Raw genomic sequence first — 19,948 nt, 5'->3', positions numbered from 1 at the left:
TATGCAACCCAGGCAACGATTAGTTCTGTGAAACAAAGCAAAACCAAACGGCGCAACAAAATACTATGGAACTCATTATAATCAGTGATGCTGTCTACACCATAGATATATATACATAGCTATGGTCTACACTGGATGCGGCGCGACACGAAAAATCCCCGACAGAAAACTGCTGCTGCATTCTATTTATGACGTATTGACACAAATTTCAAATGATTTTCAACGGTTGCTTTGTCGCGTCCAGTGTACTAGACAAACTTTAGTTGTTACGGCGCAGACACGGTGTTACTCACCTATCGAGAAGAAACAAAGCAACCTCGGCGTCCGATCGCAGGCCTTCCGCTCCTTGAGTTCTCTCCAGCGCTGGAAAGCTGATCCGATATTTACACGGGTCCTTCTTCTTGCCTTATTGCCTTAAGCCTTCTTTTGTTCCGCAGACATTTTCCTCTTTTGTTTTTTTATCCGCCATCTCTATCTTTCTGTCGCTCGGCTCGGCTAATGTCCGCCCCGTGCACTGAGCGCTCTCTCCTCCACATCATGAGTAGACACGCTGCTGATTGGCTACAAGTTTGTTTTGCTATTCGGCCCGAATCAGTTTTCTAAAGCGTTTTTGAAAAATTGCTTACCCCACCTTTAATGATGTTACAGTCTACATGTTCATTTTTGAACGTTGGCGATGCATAGTTTAATCCACAGCATCCACTTCTCAAGATTTGGAAAAGGGAAGCTGAAGTTGAATGTCAATAAATTAAACATGGACTCACTGACACAGGAAACAGCTCATCTTCACAACACCAAGCACCCACAGAACTTAAACAAGTGTTTTATGGATCCTTTTATGGATAAAATATTTCTTTAACTGGTCTGTCCTGTGTGTTTCAGGGCTGTTGGACCTCAGGCGCTTCAGAGGCTTGACACTGAACTACAGTTTATTGCTGCTGGAGGAGGAGGCAGGCCTGTTGTACGTGGGAGCGAGAGGGGCTTTATATGCCCTGCAGGCTAGTGACATCTCCAGCAGCTCTCTGCAGACCGTACGTACTGACAAAACACATCAGCACTTAATTACAGAGCTTGCCAGGCAGAACTATATTGATATTCCTAAAATATCCTATTTTTATTCTTCTTCCGCTCCACAATTTTCTGCAATTAATTCAGCAAAAAACACTTAAGATGCAGACTCCATTCAAATGTTATGTGAATAATTTCACTGTTGCCATCTATTTTTGGTTTATGCAAACGTAATACTTTTTGAAAAATGCAGGAATTTGAAAATATCTGTGACGTACAAAGTAAGAGGCCATTCACACAGGAAATGGAATAAAACAGAATTTTAACAGTATTTTCAGTACATTTTAAAAGAAATTAATACTTATACTTTTGATTAAAAGTCATAAAGACATTTATAATGTTTCAAAATAATTCAATTTCAAATAAATGCTGTTCTTTTGAACTTTGTACTCATCCAATTAATTGTGATTTTGAACTGAATTATTTTTTAAAGATAATGTAATTATTTAATTATTACTAATTTATAATTATTAAAATAATTAATTATTTTGGTTTTCTTTCTTTTTTTATTTGCATACCGAATTGCGATTTATGTGTTTATTTTGTAATATATATTGGTCCTTCAGCACTGGAAAGGAAAGGAGAGCAAAAGTCAAATTATGTGTTGCAGTATCCTATAATCTAAGCTTAAAATTTATAATATTTCTTGAGGAAATACAAATATAGTGTATTTTGTTTTAACATTTGTTTCTTTTTAAAGATCACTAAAGATGCTTTTTTAAATATATAGAATGTGTAGATTCTTTCCTCCTGAGGATTCAGATTTTGTTTCACTATTTTGTTTCAACTACTGTGCATAGTAAGTTAATGTGAGAGTTGTTTACAAACACCAGTTGGTACAATTTGGCACTGCAAACTGGAGCAGGAAGTTGCTGTGCCAGGAAAGCATTTTTACAAGTCTTGACAGTTCAAGAATTCTTGTTAATCTTGTACTTGGACAGATTAACTGGGAGGCATCAGATGATCAGAAGCAACAATGCTTGAACAAAGGGAAAGATAACAAGGTTAGTCACGATCAACATCTATTGTGTTATCATCTCTAGTTCACATACTGACGTAGACGTCTTCCCCCTTACAGACAGAGTGCTACAACCACATACGATTCCTGCAGAGGTTCAACAGCACACACTTGTACACTTGTGGCACACACGCTTTCAGCCCTCTGTGTGCATACATTGTAAGTAACTGGGATGGCTACTTTTTATGTCTCTTAACAAGGAGAGATCTTATTTTAGGATGAGGACTGTCTAAATAATTTTGTTGTGTTTTCCAGGATGGGAGGGAGTTTAAGATCTCGTCAGCCTTCGAGGAGGGTCGAGAGAAATGTTCATATGACCCCAACAAAGGCTACACTGGCCTATTGATTGGTATGGCATCAATAAATCAATTAGCAATATACGTTTCGCCCTTAGTTTGTTTTATTAAAAACAATAATTTGATATTAACCGTCATATCATCTGTTTCCCTTAGATCAGCAGATGTACACAGCATCTCAGTATGAGTTCCGGAGCTTTCCTGACATCCGACGCAACTCTCCGAATCCCACATTGAGAACAGAAGAGGCTCCAACTCAATGGTTACAGGGTCGGTCTGCTGCAGCACATTTTATTAGTAAAATATTTCATCCCACACCATCAACATTACCATATGTTTGGATCTCTCAAGTCATAGTAGGTTAATAATCTTCGGCCATTTAACACTACAGTGGCGTTCACAAGTCTGAGACCACCGTCTAAACTTGGTGTAAAAATTTTAAACAAATTCTGAATTATTTTAGGACATTAATCAAATGTGTTGGGGGTAATGCATTACAAGTAATGTGAGCTACGTAATCAGATTACTTTTTTCCCAAGTAACTAGTAAAGTAACACATTACTTTTTAATTTACCACAAACTATCTGAGATACGTTTTAAAATAACTAATGCAAGTTACATTGTTTTCCCATTTATTCACTGACAGCTTTGCTGTCGGCAATAAATCCAGATGCAGAAGCACTTCGTTCAGCCTGAGGCTTATTAACTTTTGATGTGAAATGGCCTTTACAGTTGCCAAAAATATAAATGTTGTGTTTTATGTTATTAAAAATAAATAAGCTAGCCCAGCTCAGGTGACAAAAAGTAATGCATTACTTTCCATAAAAAGTAACTAAGTAACACAAATAGTTACATTTTTATGGAGTAACGCAATAGTGTAATGCATTACTTTTAAACGTAACTTTCCCACACTGCTAATCAAATGTAAGGAAATGGTTCTCCACCATCTTTACAAATAAAAAATGAAATTCTAAATTTAAATCTAATATAATCATATATTATGCACACTACCTTTTAAAAAAATTTTTTTTTAAATAAAATAAAACTTTATATATGAAGGATTCATTAAATTGATGAAAAAAGTCAGTGTAACATTTGTAATGTTACAAAAAATTTGTAACTTTGGAACTTTTTGTTCTTTTATCACAATTTCCACAAAAATATTAAGCATCACAACTGTTTTCATCATTGATAATAAAAATAAATGTTTCTTGATTTCTGAAGGATCATGTGACACTGAAGACTGGGGTAATAATGCTGAAAATTCAGCTTTGCATCACAGGAATAAATTACACTGTAAAACAGTTATTTTAAATTGTAATAGTATTTCACAATATTACTGTTTTACTGTATTTTCGATTAAATAAACGCACTATTGTTGAGTGTAAAGACTTCTTTAATAAACATTTTAAAATCTTACCATCCCCTAAGTGTAGTGTCATTTAGTATAAATTTTTTTATTTTATTTTAATGTGCAGTATTGAATTATATTTTGAAATTCCTCTTGCTGTGATGTACTAACAGCAGTCTTCTGTCTTGTCCCGTACAGAGGCTGATTTTGTGGGCTCAGCGCTGGTGAGGAAGAGTGTGAGTAGCTCAGTGGGAGATGACGATAAGATTTACTTCTTCTTCACTGAGAAGAGTCAAGAGCTCAGTCCATACTTCAGTCACAGCAGGGTGGCACGGGTCGCCCGTGTGTGTAAGGTACAGAAGATGTCTTCACTCCACACGTCACTGTACATGTTCATGTTCATTCTCGTCTGCATCTTAAAGCTGGTTAATTGAAGTGCTAAAATTAAGGGGTAGAAATCCAGACTGTGGTAAACATGCTTTGCATAGTAAAGTGGAACAAAATGGTTAAGAATTTAATCTCTTCGATGAAAGCAAAAATGACAAACGCTTGATTCTCTCCACAATATAATGATACACAAAAATAGGGAGATGGCAAGACATCGTCCTCACATTTGAGTTGTTAAGAGACATCCATTGCCCTGCCCTGAAAAATTGCACACATACTAAAAAGTTCCTCACCAATGCATTTTAGGCTCTACTGTTTCATTCACAGCATTGTAAGGGCTCTGCCCTCAAAATGCTCCTTTATTTGAAGTGTGGTTTTCTACAGGTTTCCTAATAGGGCTTTACAGCTACGTTGTTGCCAGGCATCTCACTCTCTAACGGCTCCCTTCCCACGAGACTCGCCTCTCTGTCTCTCTTCTCAACCCATCAGTCTAGCTCTACACACTCAGATCAAAGTGCCAATTGAAAATGTCTGCAATTTCACATCTTTTCTAGGCTGCTACTCTACAGTGTTTATTTACCATCTGATGTTTCTGTGCACATTCAGTATGCCGATCAGTGCAATTAAAAAAGTTAATAGTTTGTCGATGACACAGAGCACGTCTTTACGGTCTTAGAGGTCAGGATGTTGGATGTTTAATGCAAAGGACATTTTGTTGTTGATAACTGTCTGGCTTAGTAGTTGGGATTAATAGTACAATTGTTTTCAAAGCATGTGCCTAATATTACACTAGGTGCTAGCATACGAGATGAGAATTGTGAGTGTATATGTGTATGTATGTGAATTCAGCTTTTCTTTAAAATAGGTTAAATCCTTCTACCAAATTATAGACTAGTACATATTCTTTACACTAAATATATCAGCATGTGAGAAAAGTCTTCCTGTATATTTTGATACTTTTTTTTTTTTTTAAAGAAGTCTCTTATGGTCATCAAGGCTATATTTTTTTAAATCCAAAAACAGTAATTTAGTGAAATATTATTGCAGTATAATTATCACGGTTGGGAACCGTTGTTCTGCTTGATATTTTTTGTGGAATTTTTGATGAATAGAAAGATCAGAAGAGCAGTATTTATTTGAAACAGAAGTCTTTTTTAACATTATAAATGCATTTGCTGTCAGTTTTGACCAACTGAATGCATCCTTGCTGAATAAAGGTAAATAAATGAATAAATTCTGACCCAAGCTTTTGAATGATAGTGTACACAATAGTGGGTTAGATAACATAGACTGAATTGCATTATAAGCAAAAACTTTTATTTTGGATGCGATTAATCGTTTGACAGCACTGCTTATAAGCCAGTGTATTGAGGCCGGGGCTGGTAAAGTGTGTGAAGCAGGCTGTTTGGACTGAGGGTAAAATCAGCTTCTCTGTGGCAGTTCACACAGCAGGATCACCTTAATGAGTAGATTATTGTTCATTATCCACATGCTAGAGGGATTGAATGTTGTTGATGCACACTAGCTGACATTGAGCTGAGGGAAAGCCATAATTAAGTACAGTAACTCAGCTGTTGTCAGTAACAGTCTGTATAAAGACTTAATAAAAATGTTCTGTTTCTTCATACTGGTGTGGGCTAGAAATCTTTTGCAGTTTTTAAATATTCAAAAAGATGGATTGAGATGGATTATCGTATCAGTGCCAATGCATTAAGCTCTGGTTTCATATCACCATACATCTGCTTCTGAATATCACCGGGCTGAGATGATGGCATCATAAATCAACATTCAAAAGCCAGTTTCCCTTTTCCACAGCGGAAATTAAAGGCCATTACCTTATAGTGTCAGTGTTATTACCGGAAACTAAGTAGGGAAACCAAGAATTGTTGCAAGATGCTTTTGGGTCCCGTCAAAGTTATTCCTCCATGAAGATTTATTCTCCTCTTGGGAGGCAGCATGGAAAATGTACTTGATCCCCCTGACATCATGGGGGATTCCTTTACATACAATGCATTTCCCTTTCCCACAGTCACACTGGCGATAATGTTAGCTGCCACCAACCATGCCAAGAGCCAGTGATCCATGTTAAAAGAAATTATAAACTTTCTTCTACTACTTTTTGGTAAAACTCTTTGATTTTTTTCTAATAGTGATGAATAGATGTTATATACATATATATCACATAATGATAAATATTTTAATTGTTTTTTATGTTTACTTTAACTGTTTACTTCCATTTGTAAGTGACCTTACATGCTAAATCAATACGGTAGCATTCAAAATCTGGGAACAATAAAATGTTTTTGAAAAAAGTCTCTTATGTGGACCAATACTGCATTTATTTGCCCACAAATGCAGTAAAACAGTAAATATTGCGAAATATTTTTACAATTTAAAATAACTCTTTTCTATTTTAATATATCTTAAAGTGTAGTTTATCACTGTAACCGCAAAGCTGAATTTTCAGCATCATTACTCCAGTCTTCAGTGTCACATGATCCTTCAGAAATCATTCAAATATGCTGATTTGCTGCTCAAGAAACATTTCTTATTATTATCCATGTTGAAAACAGTTAACATGATTGTGGAAACCTAAATATGGTTTCTTTTAGGATTCAATGATGAATGGAAAGTTTAAAAAACAGCATTTGAAATAGAAATCTTTTGTAACATTATAAATGTCTTTTCTGTGACTTCAATCCATTTTATGTATCCTTGCTGAATAAAAATTATAATTTCTTTTAAAAACGAAATCGTACTGACGGTAGTGTACATGTTAGCAGACCTTTCAGATATCTGCTGTTGCATCTTATGATTTTCTTTCAGCTGTTTTTTTCTCTGTTGTTTCATCTTGTAGAGAGACAGAGGAGGTCTCCTCACGCTACAGAAGAAGTGGACCTCCTTCCTGAAGGCCCGTCTGGTGTGTTCTTTACCTGACTATGAGTTTCACTTCAACGTGTTGCGGAGTGTGTTTTTTCTGGAGGGCTCCGGCCCTCAGGACTCTGTATTCTATGGCATATTTGGTCTGGAATGGTAAGATATCTTTTGTACTATCCTTTTTGCATAATTGCAAATGTATCTATTTGCAATAGTGTTTCGATTTCATTGTGGGTGTCAGTTACATTAGTTATCTGTCATGATGAAAGTCACTTCTTCTGGTTCTCCTTCTCAGAAGGAGACCATCTTTCTTAAATGATCCTGGCAGTTGTTTGTGGAAGGTTAAAGTGTTGTGCTGCCGTGCATTCAGGGTGGCATGCAAATGACGCCTCAGTCGATAGTGATTAAAGGATTCTGCCAGGGAGCATTGCGTTATTTCGCTGTGACTGGCGGGTTTGTTGAAATGGATTTTGTCTATTAGTAAGTTCATCTGTCAGCCCTGGCTCGCTCTGGCCGTTTACATCAAATGAGGCGACAGCATTTACAGTCCACCAGGATCATAAGAATGAAAATCGCTGACATGTCCTCTTGCTGCCTGGAGCATAGAGCATGTTTTATTCATAAACAGGTCACATTCTCTCAGGAGATCAGAGAATTTGTTCTGGACACGTTATAAAGAGGCCCTTGAGCCAAGCTTTGACTAGTCATTGATAAAACTGTAAGATGTTATACTTTAAAGCTCGAGGGCCACATTTCTGTTTTTGTCAGCATGACAGTCAAGCAATTTCTTTTATTCAATAGTTTCCTTTCACACATTTCTTCAGAGCTAAACTGGTTATAACACATCGGTCACACACGCTTAACGTCTGCCGCTTTGACTGACATGACAGTCTTGACGCTCTGCTGAAACCAGAGGGGCGGTTCTGATGAGCTGCCAGGCAATCAATCTGTGGGCTGCGGCTGCCTGAGGTGCAAACCGCAAACATATGAGTAACAGTGATGAATGACAGGACAGGCAGGACTATAATGTCTGCTACGTTAGAAAATAATTAAAGGGGTCATATGATGTTGCTAAAAAGAACATTATTTTGTGTATTTGGTGTAATGAAATGCGTTTATGCGGTTTAAGGTTAAAAAAACATTATTTTCCACATACTGTACATTATTGTTTCTCCTCTATCCCCGCCTTTCTGAAACGCAGAGAGAAAGGAAAAATTGAAATCGCATCATATGACCCCTTTAAGAGGCAGAAGGAGAGAGAGAGCGAGACAAGGAGAGACAAATGAAATGAGAATGAGTGCGTCAGCTGAGCTGTGATGACCTGATCACACTGACCTCTAGCAGGGTAAGGTTGAATGACTGTGGTGCCACCATGTCATCAGTTTGGGTGTAAAGTTTACTTTGACGTGGGTGCTTGTTTTCCTGAGTATTAGGCAATTCTGATTCAGACATGGAATCTCCAATAAAAGACCTTTTCTCTTAAAGGAAGTGTTCTCACAGAATTGAAATTTGTATCATACATTATCTACTCATGTTGTTGTTGTTTTTTGCGAAACAGTAAAAGGAGTTATTTCAAGGGGTCATGAACTGCCTTTTTTATTATTTTGTACTGTTCTCTGAGGTCCCCTTATAATGTTATCAAGATTTTTACATGAAAAACTTCATAGTTTAGAAGTAATAGGCCATTTTCTGTCCTGTTTTGACCCCCCTCATCAGAACGCTCTGTTTGAATAGGTGTGGCTGATTGTAGACTCGGAAGTAAACGCCCACTGCTATGATTGGCTAACAGTTGTGTATGTTTGACAGCCTACATCCTTCATAGATGGATGCTGCTGTGATTTATGTTAAAAACGCATAAATACTCGGTACATATCAAACAATCTGTAATAACAGACAAAGCAATAGTTACCACTAATAAAAACAGTTACTCACACTTGTGTGTTGTGACATTACTGTCTGATCCAATATAGTCGGCACAGCATCGTCTTTTAGTTTCAATATTTCTGAAAATTCCATGTCGAATTGTGCCTTGTTTGTAAACGAATCTGGAGTAAAATGAAGTGAGCAAAGAACCGTGCTCTTACTGATGCAGTCAGGAACTTCATTACAAATAAAGCTCATCCATTCTTTTCTAACGCTGGGATCAGAAGGAAGGCAATGCAAAGACTGTTTTTCCACAACTTGGCACTGCACAGTGTCCTGTTGTCTTCGGAGCACCTTTATCGTTTTGTTTCTGCATAGACTGGTGTTTGCCTCTCTCGTTATTAACACTATGTGCACAAAGTGGTGGGCGGGGCTAAACAGGCAGTGATGTAGAAGCAGGCGTTGATCTTCTTCTGCGGAGGCGGTGTTTAGCCACACTATTACATCATAGAGTTGTACATTTCCACAACCTGTTGTTTTGGCAGATTGGCTTCAATATAAGCTTTTTTAGACTAACGAGAAAGTTTTGAGTTCTGAAACGTACAGGATGTTTTTATAGTACAAAGGGAATTTTTATTTCTCAGTTCATGACCCCTTTAACAGAATGTTAAAGCTGCTCTTTTACATAAAAAGTGAACAGCACCTGAGGCTGTGAGGCACCATGAAGATTTTTTGTGTTAACTATTTTTTTTTTTTTACATTTAAAGTATATGATATATTATTTATACAATATATGTTGTCCGTATATAATTAATATATGTCAATAAAACTATAATGTATGGGATTGTAATCTTCTAACTCATTAATTTTGCTAAAAATAACTGTAACAATTAGGGTTGGGTATCGTGTGAATTTGATCAATTCCGATTCCTCTTATCGATTCCGATTAAATAATGATATCAAACATTTATCCTGTGTTTCTTTTTTGCAAACCATTTATTGGAGCTGAATAATACCATGAACAAAACTCAACAGACTACATATAAACTCTTTAAGAGCTGTTTGTGTGCAAAATAGAACTGCATGATTCTGGATAAATTGAGGGGGTTTTTTTTCTTCTTTTTTTTCCCCCAATGGAAGTTGTGGTTCTCTCGTGATTCTGAAGAAAAAGCATTAGACAACTAAACAAAATCACATGTAATTTATGAATTAATGATTAAATGACTCACTCAAGATGTACTTGTTTCATTACTGGATGAACCAGCGTTCTTGAACGAATCTCTTGTATGATTAAGCCTTTTTTATTATTTTGTACTGTTCTCTGAGGTCCACTTATAATGTTATCAAGATTTTTACATGAAAAACTTCATAGTTTAGAAGTAATAGGCCATTTTCTGTCCTGTTTTGACCCCCCTCATCAGAACGCTCTGTTTGAATAGGTGTGGCTGATTGTAGACTCGGAAGTAAACGCCCACTGCTATGATTGGCTAACAGTTGTGTATGTTTGACAGCCTACATCCTTCATAGATGGATGCTGCTGTGATTTATGTTAAAAACGCATAAATACTCGGTACATATCAAACAATCTGTAATAACAGACAAAGCAATAGTTACCACTAATAAAAACAGTTACTCACACTTGTGTGTTGTGACATTACTGTCTGATCCAATATAGTCGGCACAGCATCGTCTTTTAGTTTCAATATTTCTGAAAATTCCATGTCGAATTGTGCCTTGTTTGTAAACGAATCTGGAGTAAAATGAAGTGAGCAAAGAACCGTGCTCTTACTGATGCAGTCAGGAACTTCATTACAAATAAAGCTCATCCATTCTTTTCTAACGCTGGGATCAGAAGGAAGGCAATGCAAAGACTGTTTTTCCACAACTTGGCACTGCACAGTGTCCTGTTGTCTTCGGAGCACCTTTATCGTTTTGTTTCTGCATAGACTGGTGTTTGCCTCTCTCGTTATTAACACTATGTGCACAAAGTGGTGGGCGGGGCTAAACAGGCAGTGATGTAGAAGCAGGCGTTGATCTTCTTCTGCGGAGGCGGTGTTTAGCCACACTATTACATCATAGAGTTGTACATTTCCACAACCTGTTGTTTTGGCAGATTGGCTTCAATATAAGCTTTTTTAGACTAACGAGAAAGTTTTGAGTTCTGAAACGTACAGGATGTTTTTATAGTACAAAGGGAATTTTTATTTCTCAGTTCATGACCCCTTTAACAGAATGTTAAAGCTGCTCTTTTACATAAAAAGTGAACAGCACCTGAGGCTGTGAGGCACCATGAAGATTTTTTGTGTTAACTATTTTTTTTTTTTACATTTAAAGTATATGATATATTATTTATACAATATATGTTGTCCGTATATAATTAATATATGTCAATAAAACTATAATGTATGGGATTGTAATCTTCTAACTCATTAATTTTGCTAAAAATAACTGTAACAATTAGGGTTGGGTATCGTGTGAATTTGATCAATTCCGATTCCTCTTATCGATTCCGATTAAATAATGATATCAAACATTTATCCTGTGTTTCTTTTTTGCAAACCATTTATTGGAGCTGAATAATACCATGAACAAAACTCAACAGACTACATATAAACTCTTTAAGAGCTGTTTGTGTGCAAAATAGAACTGCATGATTCTGGATAAATTGAGGGGGTTTTTTTTCTTCTTTTTTTTCCCCCAATGGAAGTTGTGGTTCTCTCGTGATTCTGAAGAAAAAGCATTAGACAACTAAACAAAATCACATGTAATTTATGAATTAATGATTAAATGACTCACTCAAGATGTACTTGTTTCATTACTGGATGAACCAGCGTTCTTGAATGTTGGTGGTGACACCTTACTTGCAACATGTTTAGCTATCACAGATATTATACTTAGCTTTTTTGGCTTCTGATCGCAAATGTAGCCAAACTTTGGAGCGCTTAGATTAGCGAGCAAGGTCCTGGCAGATCGCTAGGTCCGGTCCTCACAGATGAAGAAAAAAAAAGCGCATAGCAATAGGATAGGCGGAATCTACATTTTAATTTGACAACAAGTATCCGATTCTGGAATTGGAATCGATTTTCAATTCCCAACCCTAGTAACAATACACTGATTACATGTTCAAATTAGAAAAACGTGCAACAAATAATTTTGCAAAGCTTAAAGGGATAGTTCACCGAAAAATTTAAATTCTGTCTTTAATTACTCACCCTCATGTCTTTCCAAACACGTGAGACTTTCGTTCATCTTCTGAACACAAATTAAGATATTTTTGTTGAAATCCGAGAGCTCTCTGACCCTGCATAGACAGCAATGCAGCTGACACGTTCAAGGCACAAAAAGGTAGTAAGGACATTATTAAAATAGTCCATGTGAAAACAGTGGTTCAACTGTAATGGTATGAAGCAACGAGAATACTTTTTGTGCACAAAGAAAACAAAAAGAACAACTTTATTTAACAATTTCTTCTCTTCCGTGTCAGTCTTCGACACGCTTTCAGGAGAGTACCACGACGCATGCATGTGGTGCTGCTGACGCAGGAGCCTGGCGTTAAGACATTGGAAATGAGATATGGACAAATCTGTTTAAAGCTGCTTTTCCACTATTCGTGTACGATTGTCGCATTCCGAACCCTAGTTGCAGTCATGCAAATCTTTCAGATTGGTTTTGAAGCAACTGTTACTCTCAGGTTATTTGCAATAGTAAAATGAATGAATAATAAGTGTATGAATATAGCCAGACAAAACCAATGACCGCAAATACATTTGAAAGAAAAACATAATAGGTTTTCTATGGCTAAACAATACAAATAATTATGTAATAATTATAAAATAATTAGGCTGGCTTGCTAATCACAAAAACGCTAAAGAATGCAGCCTCTAGTGTCAGTCACTAGTGTGCCTCTTGAGATCAGGGCAGTGAGGTTTACCTGCACAGCTCAAATTAGTGAAAAGACGGCTTAACCGGCCCAACACTCAGGTACCATTTAAACATATTGTTGAGCCCAAAAGCTGAAATTTTAATTTTACTGACAATACTTTTTTGGGGGTCTTTTTTGACATTTTCTGTTACTGTCTACTGTCATTGTATGGAAAAGAGCAGCTTGGACATTCTGCTAAATTTCTCTTTTTGTGTTCCATGGAAAAAGAATAATCATATAAGTTTCAAATGACACTGTGTGAGTATATAGTGACAGAATTGTTATTTCTAGTTGAAATATTCTATTAAGCTACTACTGGAAGTACTCTTTCCCCTCCATTACTGTTTTTTTCCCCTATAGTCACTTCTAACAAGTGCCCCTTCCTCTTTTTTCACTAGGTTGTACTCATCACTTGAGGAGCTTTGTCTATGTTCCTGTCTCGCCCCCTTCACCCACTCACTGTCATCCCTCACCTCTCTCACTCACTTTTTGATAAATTTGTAATCTATTTTTCGTGTTTCCATGGTTACGCAGTGGGCTTATGAGGGTTTTATACCGGCATGCCAAGACCTTGAAAACAATGAGCGCAGCACAGGCTGAGAGGCTCTTCGGATAATAAACCCAAGCGTACAAACTGGAAACTGGATCGACCACAAAGCGCTCACACCTAGGCTGATTCACCACTTTCATGAATGCACCTTCTATTCACAAATTTTCTTTGTGCTCCCTTGAAATATATCCTGAAGAAATGGCTGAGTGTGGGTGTTCATCGTCCCAGCATTGGCTCAGGGTTTTACCTGACATCATGTAGTGTTGTATTTCTCTCCTTTGTACTGCTTTGAAAGAGTACTAACCAGTACTTCTTTTTCAGGAAAAACGTAAAGGCGTCTGCGATCTGCCAGTACTCCATTTCGGATATCCAGTGGGCCTTTGAGGGGCCTTATATGGAAAGCAAAGAGGACTCGAGCTCCAAATGGACCCAGTACACAGGGAAGGTGCCAGAACCACGACCCGGCTCGGTACGGCCAACAGTAGCCATACTGGATTACAGTAATACTGATCCCCTGTTTCATCTTACACTGGCCTGATTATCCTCATCTTTGAAACACTGCCTTCTTGCTGACACTGACGGGGAAGCACAAGTCAGCACTTCATAGGTTGAGCTACTAAAGTTCTCTAATCACTGTGTGCTTTAGTCTCTGCTTCAGAGAGCACAGCGAGGTACAGGTAGAGTGTCGATCTGGTTTCATCCAGAAATCAGACGCTGATGAGCAATTTTATAGAGTACACATGGAGAAAATGGGCTTATTTCGTCAAAGCGTTTTGCCATGGAGATTAGTAGCAGGCAGTAAATCTTTGCTGATTGGCTGCTTTATGAATTTTGAATCTGTGATATTGCTAATGAGCGAGTCTGTATGCGAGTGAGCAGCTTTAATTGCTGTTCGGAAGTTTTCAGAAATTTAAATGATTTTGGTTTTCCTGGCCTATTTTGAGTTTTTGAAAATTTTGAGTTTTTTTCCTGAAAGCTTTTCTTCTCAAACACTTGAACAGTGTCTGTCGGATAATTGAAATGACAGTTAAATTATGTCAATTTTCAGTCAAGATGCCGAGAATAGCTCAATGTCCTACATTCTCAACAGGTTCTTGGAAATTAGAGTGCAAGCCCACTGTGCCAGAAGAAGAGAGAATTTCAGACCCTGTATTGTTTGTGTCTGCTATCCTTTCAATGATGTGAAAATATGGCAGGGTGTATGTAGCTATTGTCAGAAAGGAACGTTACCGTACTTTCTCTTCAGTGCATCACAGATCAAGTTAGAGCAAAAGGCATCAACTCATCCACCAACCTGCCAGACGATGTACTTCACTTTGTCCGTCGCCATCCGCTCATGTACAGGCAGATCCTTCCTCAAAAACAGCGCCCCCTGCTGTTTAGGAGGAATGTGGACTACACCAAAATTGCTGTACACAGAGTGACTGGTCTAGATGATCAGATATACCACGTACTCTTCATTGGGACAGGTAATGTATGTTACAGTGACCTTTCTTTAGCTCTTATCTATCAATCACTTGGTGCTTTTATTGAGTGCAGCAGGATTCTGAATTGTTTTGATGTTCTTCCAGATGAAGGTTGGATGCAAAGGGCTGTGAAGGTTGATGGTCAGCTGCACATCATTGAGGAGCTGCAGCTGTTTGAGGAACCCCAGCCAGTGGAAAGTATAATCATCTCTGAGAAACAGGTTAGAAATGAACCTGTGCACATCCTGGAAGCTGAATTAAATAAAAATGTCTCTAAATCCATCATTACAACAGGTTGTTCTCATTTTAAAGTCTCCAAACCCATTACATTCTGTTTGAATTGATGTGAGTATGACTTGATTTTATGCACAGCCCACAGTGTGAATCTTACTACCCACTTGAACCTTTCAGATGAGTGTGTATGTGGGTTCGCCCACCTCTGTGGTGCAGTTGCCCTTGTCCACATGCAGCAGATATTCCTCGTGCTTTGACTGTGTGATGGCACGTGATCCCTTCTGTGCCTGGGATGGACTGGAGTGTGTGGAGATTACATCACACAACAGAAGGTTTGAGTGTGTGGTCATGAATACTTCTGCTGTCCATTCTTAACTTTTTAATTAATTGATTGAGAGCCACTGTAACTGACATATATCACAGTGTAGGTTCTCTGTCAAATAGAGCTCATAGTATGATTTTGTTTATGTATGTCATGGAACCGCCCAATCCAGTGCATTTTGGATTAGTGTCTGGCTCAGAGCTGGTGAACTCTGATCATTGAAACATTAATATATTGGTATCATTTTGGTTGTCAAACTTTTTTTTTTCTTTGGCGATATTGAATTTTTCATTGTGCATGATCATTTCCCCTATTTTACATTACAATTACCTTTGCCACCCTAATGCTCACTAATCTTTAGCAAATTGTAAAATGAATATTTATTTTTCATGCCGTGCATTATAATGTTGTGATGCCTAAATTCACTGGTAAAACCTGTTTTTAGTTTTTAATTTTATTTAGTTTTATTTTTTTTATTTAGTTAACCGGACATTTATTAGTTAGCGGCCATAATATGGACATAATCAGTATTTATTGGTATTGGTCAGAATTAATATCGGTGCATGAAAATAACTAATAATAACTTCTGTCTACAGAGCCAATCTGACACAGGACATTCTGAATGGAAACCAGGGCTGTGATGAATCCACAGCAGATGGTATGAAAAATAATTCTTATAATAGTCAGTGTTGCGGTGATGATTCAGTGTTATTTATATACTTTTAAAGTGTTTATTCATATTTTGAATTGGCTTTCATTTTTATATTTTCAGTTTCATTTTAGTTTTAGGGTAGGTTTTAGTCATTTTGTTATATGCTTTTGTCATTTTTTTATATTTCTATTTAGCTTTAATTTAGTTTTATTTACATATTAATAATTTTAGCACTTCAACTTAAACTTTTTTTTTCAGTTAGCTGCCAAGGCCAAGTTGCCAAGTGTTTTAGTAATTTTAGGTTTTTCATCTAAGACTTTTTCAGTTTGTTTCAGCTTTATTTCCTTTTACAAAAATGATTCTTAATAGACGTAATGTCAGTAAACAACAACACTGTGAAGATGTGTTTAAAATTTGTGTAGTCAATGTGTCTTTTAATTCTTCAATGAGTCATAGCAAATGGTAAAAGTCAGATGAAGTAAATATGAGCCAATATCTAAGGTTGTGGGACACTCCAGTTTTCGGAGTGTCCAGTGAATCACCGTTACTGCGGTAATATGGTCTAACTAATTAACCCTAAATTATTCCAGTGTCATTATAACTGATGTGTGCGTGTCATCGCTCTGTCATAGACCAAGTGTTACACCGCTCTCGCTCTGTGATGGCGGGTGATGACGTGCTGCTGCAGTGTGAGCTCAGCTCCAATCTGGCAACCCCTGAGTGGATGTTGAATGGAAAGGAACTGCGGGGTTACGGACTGGACTCTGGTTACCGCGTCGGCACTGACGGCCTCCTGGTCATCGAGGCACGGCCTTACCAAAGCGGCGACTACTGCTGCTTTGCCCTGGAGAATGGTGTCCATGTTCCTGTGGTGATCTACAGCTTGACAGTCCGCCAGGAGCTTCCCGCACCTCCTCCCGTGGAGCCAACGCGGCCACGCTTGACCACAGCGATCTACTGGACCATTCAAACTTCCCCAAGTGACTCCCCGGAGGACTTCCATCCGACCCCAATGTCTCCTCGCTTCGAGTTCCTGTCCGTGAGGAACATGGAGGCCATGTACCTGTCCCTAATCACTATCCTAGGAGGCCTGTGTTTTGTTCTAACAGTCGTCCTGCTTTACGTGGGATTCTGTTTGCAAGGACGGAGGGGTAAATACTCTTTACGGGCTGCAGCTCGCGGCGAAAGAAAGCGAGGTGCCCACTTGGAGCTGAAGACCATCTCCAGCCACTGCAACGGGAAACCGGACGCTCACGACGGCCTTCTGCAGATCGTCCCTGGAGAAGCAACAACGTCACCCAACAAAGAGCTTCCTCCTGCTCCACCTCTCCCACCGCCTCCAGAATCAGAGTACGTCAATGGACTCTCTGCCACTTTACCCAGCGTCTTACGCAAGATGAATGGCAACAGCTATGTGTTGCTGAGACAGACAGATGGAGACACCACGTCTCCGCTTTGTTACTCCTTCACAGAGGAGCTCAACAGGATCCTGGAGAAGAGGAAGCACACGCAGCTGTGTAGTAAACCTGATGAGAGCTCGGTGTGAAATCGAGATGCGTTTGAACTGCTCAAGTGTTCAAAGGCAGTGTCTTCGTCTAATACCCCTTCTTCACCCAGACTAACTTTAACGGGATGCTAATGAGTAGCCACAGCTGCTTTTATTGGAAGATAAACAAAGCATTGGTATTCCTCTAAAAGGAGCAAAGTCCCTCTCCGTTTACATTTCAAATGTAGAGCTTGTGACTTTCAACAGACTGAGGAAAGCCCACTGGTCACAAATAGCAAAGAATGGACACATACAATGGAAATTCTACCTCTGCAAATTGTATCGCACAGCTTTTGGCTTATTTCAGCATGCTTGCGTTCAATTCAAGTTGGAGTTGGGGACACACAGCAAGGGAACCTTCAAAGCAAAAGAGCCCATCTGGGGGAATCAAGTAAATGATTCAGTTACAAACTAGTTGGAAGAAACATTTACAAGGCAGCGTTGTAAAAAAGCAACAAGATGAACTCAAATGGAGGTATCGCATGGAGCAAATCGTGCAAAACTCTAGTGCCGTCGAGCACTGAATGTCTTTGATATGTCCTTTATTTTAATATTTTCTAATTTATGCCAACACTGACCTTATCAGTAATAGCTTGTAATAATAAGCATAGTTAAAAAGAGCAGGGATAACAGACTTTAAAAACAATTAGAAATGCACTTGATGGTACTAATAGTGTAAATATGGCAATTATTGATAGTTTCATAGGGGTGGGAACCTAGCAAGATGACAGTATTAACCACTGAGATGCACTTTATGGACCGGTAGCATTTGTTTTCCATGAGGTGCTGCTTGTTGTGACAGATCTGGAGAAGATGGAATGGACTACAAGGACAGGACCGTTGCGAAAGATGCGAAAGCGACAATATGAATTGACTGAATGCGAGAGGGAAGACTATGTGCACAGTATCTGTTTAACCCTGAGCAATGGACCCCTAAATGTGTCTGGATTCGTTTGACTTAAGATCTGTTATGTCTGTCATGACTTATGTATGATAAGTCCACATGCACAAGAACTGACATGATTCCTTGTCGGAATCCTTCATCGGAATTCCGGAGTCATTGGCTGCTAGGTCTCCATGGCAACCACAGAGCAGAGGTAAAGCTGATGCTGAACTTCTTAGATTATTCTTTTGACATGACCAATTATTACAGCACCTCTTACAGTCAGGTCTCGCAGTCTTAACAGGGATTAGCGAATTAGCGCAACGTCGTGAAATTAGGCTTCTGCTGCCAGTAAATAAACTAAATTCAATTCTAGTCGGGACATGATGAACAATGAGTATTGTAACATGGTGATATTGGGGGGTTTAATTATCCCCTACACTTCCAGTAAGTCCATTAAACTGTTGTGTAAATGTTTGTCCTGGAACTGCTCCAACTGCTCCGACTGCCCACACTTGACTGCAAGAGCATTTTGGCGTATCTCCCACTACTTAAGGGGAGCGAAGCACCTGGTTCTGTCTGTTTAGATCAGAATATGCAGATTGCAATGGAGCCGAGTGGAGAACATTAAGGCCACATGTTCAGAACAGAGCTAAGATGAGCACTGCTGATAGTGCAGTTCTCTCTCCTTATGCTTTATGTCCAGACGTGTATTGTTTTTGTTTTGTTTAGTAGAGTTGGACTTCCTCATGTCATTACAAACCTGTATCTTGTTATTTTTACACAAAAGAAGACATTTTGAAGTATCTTTCCGTGGCTCTTTCTATACAATGAAACTGTGTAACTTTGTTGTGACCAAAAAGGATAAAAAAAAATTCTTACTCAGAATATTTGTCTTGTTTTCCAGTAGAAATATCTAAACATTATTAAATGAAGGAAGATTTGCTAGAGAAGCAAAATGACATACAATTAAGTGAATTTATGCTTAAAACAAGAAAAATTAACTTTGAATTAAGATTATTTTTCTTACCCCATTGACAGATATTTTTCTTGTTTCAAGCATAGGATTTCGTTAAGATGTCTTGTTTTCTAAAAAAACTAAAGTATGTCGTTTTGCTTCTGTAGTAAATGTATCTTGATTTAATAATGTTCTGATTTTTCTACTGGAAAACAAGATGAAAATACTAAGTAAGAATTTTTTTTTTGCTGTGTAGACATACAACTCGTGTTCCAAATATTTTGAAGCCAGATTCAAAATGCATTGCCTTTGACGCAAAAACAACATTGTGTGAGCAGACCTTTTATGATTTGAGCTTGACGGATTGTTTTTTTTCTCCATCATCTCTCTGAATCCCCCAACAACACCTTTTTTATTTCCGTTTGACAAATGGCTTTCATGTCCGCATGCATACACCTCCATCATAGTGTCTAATGAGAGCAGAACAGATCTGCATACACATCTGACCTCCACTCTCCCAGAGGGTCACAATCTGTGATTAGATGCTTGTCCTCA

At 38.1% G+C, this 19,948-nt stretch overlaps 1 protein-coding gene across 1 annotated transcript in view; it reads left to right on the top strand.

The window, feature by feature from the left end:
* Positions 1-18,542, top strand: part of LOC107733683 (semaphorin-4G-like) — a 39,060-nt gene extending 20,518 nt beyond the window's left edge. Inside the window, exons 4-15 of the mRNA XM_016545414.1 lie at positions 2,010-2,072; positions 2,147-2,245; positions 2,342-2,435; positions 2,539-2,652; positions 3,932-4,086; positions 6,978-7,153; positions 13,654-13,801; positions 14,579-14,801; positions 14,904-15,019; positions 15,210-15,364; positions 15,951-16,012; positions 16,639-18,542. Coding sequence (XP_016400900.1) covers positions 2,010-2,072; positions 2,147-2,245; positions 2,342-2,435; positions 2,539-2,652; positions 3,932-4,086; positions 6,978-7,153; positions 13,654-13,801; positions 14,579-14,801; positions 14,904-15,019; positions 15,210-15,364; positions 15,951-16,012; positions 16,639-17,552 — 2,319 coding nt within the window. The 3' untranslated portion in view covers positions 17,553-18,542. The remainder of the gene's footprint in view (positions 1-2,009; positions 2,073-2,146; positions 2,246-2,341; positions 2,436-2,538; positions 2,653-3,931; positions 4,087-6,977; positions 7,154-13,653; positions 13,802-14,578; positions 14,802-14,903; positions 15,020-15,209; positions 15,365-15,950; positions 16,013-16,638) is intronic.
* The last annotated feature ends 1,406 nt before the right edge of the window (positions 18,543-19,948 follow it).

This window comes from Sinocyclocheilus rhinocerous, unplaced genomic scaffold, assembly GCF_001515625.1.
Source record: "Sinocyclocheilus rhinocerous isolate Xijiao unplaced genomic scaffold, SAMN03320098_v1.1 scaffold789, whole genome shotgun sequence".
Classification (NCBI taxonomy): domain Eukaryota; kingdom Metazoa; phylum Chordata; class Actinopteri; order Cypriniformes; family Cyprinidae; genus Sinocyclocheilus; species Sinocyclocheilus rhinocerous.
This window is presented reverse-complemented; position numbering and strand designations above follow the sequence as displayed.